The sequence below is a fragment of the Hevea brasiliensis genome, chromosome 10 (genome assembly GCF_030052815.1).
Source record: "Hevea brasiliensis isolate MT/VB/25A 57/8 chromosome 10, ASM3005281v1, whole genome shotgun sequence".
Taxonomy (NCBI): domain Eukaryota; kingdom Viridiplantae; phylum Streptophyta; class Magnoliopsida; order Malpighiales; family Euphorbiaceae; genus Hevea; species Hevea brasiliensis.
This window is the reverse complement of record NC_079502.1, coordinates 3211167-3221505: the sequence shown is the minus strand read 5'-3', so window position 1 is coordinate 3221505 and position 10339 is coordinate 3211167. Positions and strand designations below refer to the sequence as shown.

General features: G+C 30.9%; 3 protein-coding genes across 3 annotated transcripts; 1 reads left to right on the top strand and 2 right to left on the bottom strand.

The window, feature by feature from the left end:
- Window positions 1-2540: 2540 nt before the first annotated feature.
- Window positions 2541-4021, top strand: LOC110660132 (stemmadenine O-acetyltransferase-like). Its single transcript, XM_021818320.2, has one exon. It carries the CDS (start codon window positions 2578-2580, stop codon window positions 3853-3855), a length of 1278 nt encoding a protein of 425 aa, XP_021674012.2. The 5' UTR covers window positions 2541-2577; the 3' UTR covers window positions 3856-4021.
- Window positions 4022-5793: 1772 nt separating this feature from the next.
- LOC110660133 (vinorine synthase) lies at window positions 5794-7228 on the bottom strand. The gene has a single exon (XM_021818321.2). The coding sequence runs from the start codon at window positions 7203-7205 to the stop codon at window positions 5895-5897; it is 1311 nt and encodes a 436-aa protein (XP_021674013.2). The 5' UTR covers window positions 7206-7228; the 3' UTR covers window positions 5794-5894.
- A 1469-nt stretch (window positions 7229-8697) lies between these two features.
- On the bottom strand, window positions 8698-10023 carry LOC131169460 (vinorine synthase-like). The gene has a single exon (XM_058128691.1). The coding sequence runs from the start codon at window positions 10021-10023 to the stop codon at window positions 8713-8715; it is 1311 nt and encodes a 436-aa protein (XP_057984674.1). The 3' UTR covers window positions 8698-8712.
- Window positions 10024-10339: the final 316 nt, after the last annotated feature.

Genomic DNA, 10339 nt, shown 5'->3' with positions numbered 1-10339 from the left:
TATTGATGGGTTAGGGTTTAGTTGGGCTTACTACGAGTTTCGGAGGCTTTATGCTGATCCAAGTTCTAGTGCCGGTTCAGCCCATAATTTGGGTCATAACACAAAAGCTTTATAATTTTTACCCCAATCTGACATGAAATATTGACCATTATACTCTTTTAAAGTTTCTTGAGAATATATTTCTTTTGGTTGTTAAAAAATGACTTTAAGAAGTATGCAAAGGAAAAAAAAAAGATTTGTATTTTTTTATTTGTAGCCAAAATTTCCAGTTTGTATCATTTGGCTTGCCAGCAATTGCAAGATTTACCTTCAAAATTTTGACTATTTGAAGGTGCACCTAGATGTGCCAAAAATTGATTTTACTCATCATTCGAACTTGTTCAACCTAAAATTAATTATTTGTAATTCATTTTAATCCATATAAATTCAAAATGATTTGAATTTCAATGGACCATCCAAAACTGACATGTTTGAGTGAGTTGATTCAAAAATTAAAATGTTTATATATATATATATATATATATATATATATATATATATATATATATATATAAAGCTAGAAAATATTTTCATGATACTGTTATGTGGCATTATTTTTCATGGTATTACTACATGATATTATCTATGGTATTATTATATATTTTTTTAAATTTAATAGAGGTAGCTTTTTTTTTTTTCTCACTATAAAGTTGAATAATTTTAAAAGAATAAATGAAGAGACTTGAATTTGAGACCTTCCACTCTCTTAAGGTGGAAAAAGATCAACAAGCTTACTCTAATTAATTGCATAGAATTTTTTTTCTTACTGCTCATTCATCCTAAATAAATGTCAATAATAAGAGAGTGAGATTTAATTAGTGAGAGATTAGTTGGCAAGTAATAAGAAAATAATTTAACTATTATATGCATGACAAAAAGAAGAGTACACCTTGAGTATATAGAGTTCAAGAAGTAAACTAAGAACAAAGAAAATTTGGCACAAAATTATTAAAATAAAAGAGTAGTTAACCGTCCTTATTAGATTGTTGGAATGACATATCTTACAATGGAAAAATAGAAAAATTAAAGAGTAAATATAAGTAAATGGCTTATAATATTAACTTAGCTAATTATTTTAATGTATAAAGTCTAAATTAAAATGAATTAATACGTAATAGGTCTAGTTATAAGCTACCTGCTTCTCCTTGTTTTATATTTCCATTTAATAAATTATTGATTATAAAAAAAAAATTGAGTTGATAGAGTACGCCATAATTTTTAGCTATTGTTTGACTTTTCTTACAGTTACTAAGATAAAACATGCTTCCAAAAAACAAATGGAGTAGAATTTAGGATAAGGATGCATATGGAGAATAAGATAAACGAATTGATGAAGATTTTAAGAGAGAAAGATGAGTCCCTCTTCCGGTAAAAACAGCCCAAACATGCTTAAAATTAAACCTAAGAAAATACAAGTGTACACAAGCCTATATCCGTCTAGCTCAACAAGATCATCAATAAGATAAGCATATGTAAACTAGCAAATTATAAGGTCCTCTTGATCCACGGTGCATGTATACTCTATAAAGAGATAGCATCATACCTTTAAATTCAAAGTAAAATTACTCTTTTTGTAAGTAATTGGTGTACTATTTTTTAATACCTTCTATCAGCGAGGCATTCATAAAAAACTAATTAATATATATGAATTCAATCGCCAATGGACGAAAAGGGTGCAGAAATTAGCAAAGCTTCACCACGGCCTTTAATTAGCCACCGCACCAATATGTTAATTAAATCTCTTGATATATCATATGAGTGGCAGAGGCATTCTACTATCCTGTTGCCTTTTGTGTTTTCTTGTAATGCAGGAAAAAAATTATTCTATTGCTAATTTTACACGTTTGCCCAAAACTTGATTGAATCAAATATTTATTTTATTATTGCACCTTTAAACTTGTACAGAAGCAAGGAGGATTTGGATACTTTTATATTGCATCAATTGAAATCTTATCTCAGTAGTTTTGTCTATATTAGAAGATTTAGCTTGATTGATTTTTATTTTAGTGATAATGAATGAATTCGGTATGTAAGATTTTGATAAACTTAGCCTGATAATAAATGCATTTACCAATTTAATTAGATAAGCTTTAACAAGTTCAAATTCTCTTTTCCCACCTTTTCAAAGCAAAAACAAATAAAACAAAATAAAAAAAATCTGAGGCCATGGTGCTATCTTCATCTTTCTTGTTCATGTGACCATATAGGCTGTAGCCATGATTTTCCTCATTGCCAGAAGAAAAGAATTATACATGAAACTTCTAATTGTAAAGTAATAAAAGAGTGTAACGTGCAAAATATGATTCAATTAAAATAATTTACATTGGTACGTAGGTAAGGATATCCAGAACCCAGTGTTCAATAATTGCACTAAAAAAAATTGATAGCGACATTGTAAGCCCTCTCTGCAAGGAGAAAACATCTTTTCATGCCCACACGTAATGCCATACGGTTTCTATATATAAGTTTCCTTGCAATGGAGGCACTAGAGAGAAATTACACTTTCTTTTGAGTAGGTTAAACTTTGCTGGTGAAAAAATGAAGCTTGAAATTGAAATAATCTCCAAAGAGATAATCAAACCATCTTCTCCAACCCCTGATCACCTCCATCATTACAAGCTTTCCTTTCTTGATCAATTATCTCCCCCAGTCTATAACCCCTTGATCCTCCTCTATCCAACAGATGGTGAACTCAAATTCAACAATCTTGAAAAATACAACGAGCTCAAGCAATCTCTATCTCAGATCTTAGCCTATTACTACCCATTAGCAGGACGAATTAAAGACAATCGTTTCGTGGACTGCAACGACGAGGGTATCCTTTATTTGCAGGCACAAGTGTCCTCCAAACTTTCTGATGCAGTTGATAATACAGAGCCCACTGAATTCAAGAAGTTGCTTCCATTTGAACTAGATCAAGCTCAAGAGTTCCCATTAGGTATCCAATTCAACATCTTTAAGTGCGGTGGAATTTGTCTGGGTTTGTGCCTCTCACACAAGATTGCTGATGCATTATCAACCTTAACATTTGTCAAAACTTGGGCTGCAATTGCCCGCGGAGAAGTTGATATAGCGTGCCCTGAATTTGTTTCAGCCACCCTTTTCCCTCCCAGGAATATATCAGGCTTTAATCCGGCTACTGGTATCACTAAAAATGTTGCGACAAAGAGGTTTGTGTTCAGGTCCACCTCAATAGAGTCTCTGAGAGCAAGATATGCTACAAGTACAAGCTTGGAGAATCAGCGACCACCCTCACGCATTGAAGCTTTATCAGTTTTCATATGGAGCCGGTTCACGGCTGCCACCGAGGTAGAATCAAGCCCAAGTAAGAAATACTTGATGCTTCACCCAGTGAACCTGCGTAGAAGGATGAATCCACCATTGCCAGAACACTCTTTTGGGAACTATTATCGGCTTGCAATAACTATTCCATCCACTGATTCCTCTAGGGAAGAAAATTGTGATCTTGTCAACAAGATCAGATCGTCAATAAGCAAGATTGATAAAGAGTATGTGAGAAAACTCCAAGAAGGCAATGAACACTTGGATTTTATCAAGGAAAGAGCTGACAGTTTCATTAGAGGTGAGATGGCTACGCTTAACTTCACTAGTTTGTGCAGGTTTCCCTTATATGAAGCAGATTTTGGATGGAGCAAACCTATGTGGGCAGGGTCACCCAGCTTAACATTCAAAAATCTGGTTGTTTTCATGGACACTGCCTGTGGAGATGGAATAGAGGCACTGGTACACCTGAAGGAGGAAGACATGGCAAAATTCAAAGAGGATGAAGAGTTGCTTCAATTTGTTACATGCTAAAGACTATATATATAGATAGTAAGTCCATATATATGTAATTGGCATATTCTATAGCCTTCTTTGTTAGGGTTTAGCCAAAATTGTTGATTTTATGTTATGATGTTACAATCTTCAAGTATTGCAATTCGAATTTAAATGGACAGTCACTCATTTGTTTGGTGTATTATTCTCAGTGTAGGAATTATTAAAAAAATTTTCAATAATATATATGCATTAATTTTTTTCTAATTTTTATTCTAGTGGAAGATTAGAAAAGTAGAGATTCAAATCTAAAGTGATTAGGCTGATTTTTCATTACTAATTAATAGAGTTATTATGTATTTTTAATAATAATATATGAGAATATAATTTTTAATAATAAAAAAATAAGAATTTCTTTTAAATGGATACTTGTTCATTCTGAAAAACTTTGATTAATTTCTCAATCAATGTACAGAATAAATAATTATTTAAGAAAGAGGCGTATAGTTTATATCTAATTAATTAAAAAAATAAAAAATTATATTTTGTTATGAGACTCATCATATTTTATCATATTATTTTAATAATATGTCAATTATTAATTAGATGAATATATATAAATAAAAAGTATCTAATAGAAAGAAAATGAAATTTTCATAAAAATTATTCTTTTTTGTCCGAATTTGGTAAACAATTTTATTATTCAAATATATCTTGGCTGTAATTTTTTTTTAAAAAAAAAAAAAACAGGTTTGCTGTAATTAAATAAAAAAATTAATTTTATTTTTCTGGTCTAAAAAAGGGTAATTTTCAAAATATAAGATCTGATTCTATAATATATAGGGGAGAAAAACAAAAAGATAACTCAGAAGGGCATTAAAAAAAAAAAATCAGAAGGACCTACAATAGGATTTGAAGATCATCATACCCATTTTTATTATCGTTTACCGTGAAAGGAAAGAACACTAAAACAGATATTTGATTACCATAAATAATATTAATAAGATTAATTTAAATAATAAAATATATAATAATTTTTTAGTAGAAATAAGAGTGACAACCTAAACTTAGGAATGAGTTATATGTATTTAATTATTCAACTAAATCAAGTTAAATAAATATATAATAATATTTAAGTAATAAAGATGTGGTTACAATTATTTTTTTACTATAATATGCATATTTAGAAAGAAGTAAATCCTACGCTGATGGGGTTGCTCAACTTTAATATATATTAATTTTATTTTTATAATTAATATTTTAATATTTATTAGATTATAATTACATATATTTTAATAATATCATCAACAATTTATATAATAACATTATTTAAATATTTTTGTTCTCAACATCTATAATTAATATATAAAATAAAAATAATATTAAAATTGAATAATCATCTTCTGAAATGTGGATTATATATTAAAAATAAAAAATAAGATGAATAAAAGAATAATAACTAAATAATATATAATTAATTGATTAAATATAAATTTTAAAATATTGATATAATTGATATTTTAAAAAAATATTTGATTAAAAAATTTTAAATTCATTGGATTAATAGTTCATTTAGTAAACGGGTCATTGATTTAACCATTGGATCATTTAATTTTTTCGAGTCAATTTTTTATTTTATTTAATAAAAAATTAATTCGATTTTATATCTAAGTTATCCATTTATAAGTCGATCCAAGTTAATAACCGCAATTTTTTATATAGTAAATTAGTAAAAATTCACTTAAACTTCCATTAATTTTAAGATTTTTTTATGAGCAAATGAATTTTATTAACATTAAATATTTAGAAAAATCATAGAATATATGTCATCAGACCTCACCTAATTTAAAATAAAACATTTTAAATGAAAAAAACCAACACAAGTTAAAGATTTTAAGCGATTATTTAATACAACATAAAAATTAAATATAGCATAAATATAATTAAAATATATTTATTATTATTTTTTTAAATTATTTTCCACCAAATGTGTACCTCACTTATGTAATTTTTCTGCCCCCTTTCTAGCATATGACAGGAAGTATATGATATTTCTGTTAAAAAAGAAAAAACAATAACTATATGATACTTGGATTAAAGGTAGCATATGCAAGTAGCTCTTCATCATGTTCGAGCAAGGCCATGTCCTCTTCGCTCAGGCATAACCAAGCTTCTATTCCACCGCCTTCCCTTGTATCCATTATTGTCGCAGCATTATATACCTCCATTCTAGGGATAGCAATCCAAGTTGGCTTTCCCCACCCGAAATCAGCTTCATATAGTGGCATTTTACACCAACTAGCAAAGTTGTAGAAATCAGTACTCCCTTCTCGTGGCATCCCAGAAATTTGCTCTAAGAGCCCAACAAACGCAGACAGTGGATCATTTCTTTGAAAATGTTCCAACCAGGTCTTGCTAAATTCTTGTAATCCTTTTCTCAAGGAACTAACCAAGCTTTCCAACTCTATTATCTCCCTGACCGAGACAAAATAGCATGCCAAAATGTTTCCAACAGCGTTTTCAGGCAAGCTTTGGACGATTCGTTTACGTATATTAACCGCTTGGGATGCTACAGAGAGCTTTGGAAACCCCGAGTTCAATCTTGCAGCTTTGATTGAATGTTTCCAGATAAATGCAGTCACAGCTTCTACTCTCGTTGGGTTAGGCACGCTTGAACTGGCAGCTTTTGCCTGAAGAGCAGCAATACTTGAGGCATCTAACACCAATCTTCTTGAGGTGGGCTTACTTGCTATGACCTTTATCGCATCAGCTGGTAATATGAGAGGTACATCCATAGGCGGTAAAAACGAAGATGCAGTGAGATTTGGAACAAGTATCTCCCTGGAACCATCAGCAGCCACCGCAGCCCAGCCTTTAAGGAAGATTCCAATGGTGGCTGCATCAGCAATCTTGTGTGAAATTTGAAGCCCAATTGCTATTCCACCACATGTGAACAAGTTTTCTTGGACAAAGAGTAAAGGCTGCTCAGTGCGCACTTCAAGAGATTGATCAATTCCAGGAAGAAATCGTTCAAGTACCTCAACTGGTGGAGGCTGTTTTAGAATTCCTGAGAGGGGGCAATTGACTTGAGCTTCAATAAAGACAATTCCTTCATCGTTGCAATTAATTGAGCTATGGTCTTTGATTCTTCCTGCAAGAGGGTAAAAAAGAGTAAGATACCTTGAAAGTGACAATTTTAGATGCTGGGACTTATTTGAAGCAGGTGTGGAGTTTTTATCCATGGAGTAGAAGAGAAGTATAGGTGTGAAAAAAGAAGGATGAAGCTGGTCAATAAGGGAGAGCTTGAAGATTTTAAGTTCTGGGGAAGTTGGAGAAGATGGTTTTATCATCTCTGTGTTCTCAATCTCAACCTTCACTGCCTCTGCCATTTTTATCTGTGCTCTTTCTTTTACACAACCACCCTTTTATAAAGGGAGTCTTTTTCCATTTTTTAGAATATATAATGAGAGATTTTTTAATAAATTCAGTAGATTACATTAATCAAATTGCTCTATATTATCCATATTTTTTCATAATTATATATACATGAAAGGATAATTGAAAATTAAATCACATGTTTATTTATGATTATATTATCATAAATTAATTTAATTGATTTAAATTCTATCTAATTTTTTTTTTTTATAAAAGTAAATTTTTCTTTCTCATGAAAATTATTATGGTAGGTATTGATAACATTTAGAGTGGGGCTATTTAATTCTCATGCTTTACTTGGTAAGTATTGGTAATATTTGCCTGCTGTAATCTGCTTTTCTGTTCCTTTCCTTTCTTGGAGAAAAAAACAATTAAGCCTTAATTAGTAAGTATACTCTCTAAAAAAATATTTAATTTAATTAATATGTAAAAAAAGAAAATTATACTGTAAATTTGATATATATATATATATATTAATTTATTATAATCTTTGATTGTATTAATAAGTTTCACCATGATTAATAATTATAATAAAATTAATAATTAATAAAATTATTAAATTTATTTCGATTTATATTGACTGACCTACTAAATATGCAAGCAAATATTCACAATCAATAATAATTTAATGGATAGTCCAATTAATAGAAAATATTTAATTTATTTCTTTTTACACTGATGGTATATAATGGTGGAAATATACCACTACTTTTATATGTTAATGATTTAAATTTCTATTTTTATAGTGAATGTGATTTTTTTTTTTCATCATTTGCTTTGCTTCTATTGATTGTGATATTTATACAATAATTTTAATAAATCATTAATTAAGAAGAAAACTTCTTGCAGCAACAAGGAAATAGCAAAAATGTTAAATTTAGACGATACAACAAGGCAAAGATTGACATTGAGTTCGGAGCATTAAAATTATTTTTTTAATAAAATTATTATTTTAAATGCTATAAAAAAAGAGTTTGAAAAAAATTATTTTGTTATTTTTATATTTTTTATGATTAAAATTTATTAAATTTAATTTTAAATTATTTTTTAATATTATCAAATTAATATATTTAAAAAAGTAATTTTCAAAGCATAGCATCAAACACCAAAGAGATTGCACAAAGTAACAAAGGAAGTTGAAGGACAAATAATTAACAAATAGCAAGATTAAAAGCCTAAAACAAAGTGCCCCAAACAGAGCTCTTCAGAATAAAACATCCAAACAACCAAATGCCAAAGACCAGATAATTCGTTAAGACTGGACTCAAAACTGAAAATAAACCTGAAGAGAAACACTGCTCCCTGAATGAGAAGCCTCACCAAAGAATCAAAAATTGAAGACAAATGACTATCCACTATGCATAAGAGAGAAAACATTAATCTCAAATTCTGCACCTTAAAAATAATGAAACGTAATTGATGTTTAATTTTTCTGCCCCCTTTTTTAGCATACAACACTAACTATATGATACTTGGATTAAAGGTAGCATATGTAAGTAGCTCTTCATCATGTTCCAGAAAGGCTATGTCCTCTTCGCTCAGGCATAACCAAGCTTCTATTCCACCACCGTCTCTTGTATCCATTATTACCGAAACATTATATGGCTCCTTTATAGGTATAGCGACCCATGTTGGCTTTCCCCACCCGAAATCAGCTTCATATAGTGGCATTTTACACCAACTAGAGAAGTTGTAGAAATCAGTACTCTCTTGCTCTGGCAACCCAGAAATTTCCTTTACGTGCCCAAGAATTGCAGACAGCAGATCATTTCTTTGAAAATGTTCCAACCAACTCTTGATAAATTCTTGTAACCCTTTTCTCAATGAACTAACCAAGCTCTGCAATTCTATTTTCTCCCTGATCAAGACAGAATAGCTTCCCAAAATGTTTCCAACAGCGTTTTCAGGCAAGCTTTGGACGATTCTTTTACGTATATTAACAGCTTGGAAAGCCATAGAGAGCTTTGAAAACCCCGAGTTCAATCTTGAAGCTTTGGTTGAATGTTTCCAAATAATTGCAGTCACAGCTTCTACTCTCGTTGGGTTTGGCACGCTTGAACTTGCAACTTTTGCCTGAAGAGCAGCAATACTAGAGGCATCAAACACCAACCTTCTTGTTGCTGGCTTGCTTGCTATGGCCTTTATCGCAACAGCTGGTAATTTGGGAGTTGAATCCAAAGGCGGTAAAACAGAAGATGCAGTGAGATTTGGAACAAGTATCCCCCTGGAACCATCTGCGGCCACAGTAGCCCAGCCGTTTAGGAAGGTTACAATGGTGGCTGCATCAGCGATCTTGTGTGAAATATGAAGCCCAATTGCTATTCCACCACATGTGAACAAGTTTTCTTGGACAAAGAGTAAAGGCTGATCAGTGATCACTTCAATAGATTGATCAATTCCAGGAAGAAATGGTTCAAGTACCTCAACTTGAGGAGGTTGTTTTAGAATTCCTGAGAGGGGGCAATTGACATGAGCTTCAATATAGACAATTCCTTCATCGTCGCAATTAATTGAGCTATCGTCTTTGATTCTTCCTGCAAGAGGGTAAAAAAGAGTAAGATACTTTGAAAGTGATGATTTTAGATGCTGGGACTTATTTGCAGCAGGTATGGAGTTGTTATTCGTGGAGTAGAAGAGAAGAATAGGTGTGAAAAGAGAAGGATGAAGCTGGTCAATAAGAGATAGCTTGAAGATTTTAAGCTCAGGGGAAGTTGGAGAAGATGGCTTTATCATCTCTCTGCTCACAATCTCAACTTTCATTGCCTCGGCCATTTTTGATCTTTTGCTCTTTCTTTTACAAAATCAACATTGATAGATTCTTTGGTAAATTTTAGCATTTGTATTTTTTTAATAATTATATAAATATAAAAAAAATTAAAAATTAAATTACATATTTATTCATAATTATCTTATGGTATGTGTAGATAACTTTGCTTTAATTAGTAAGTATTTAACACTCTCTCTCTTTGAGTGAAATGAGAGAGAGCTAAGTGTCCCAGTGTGGCCCTAATTAAGGTTCGCAAATTAATCGAGTTGCCTATGGGCTAATCTTTCAGGATCCCATATCGGATATAAAGTGTGTTATATA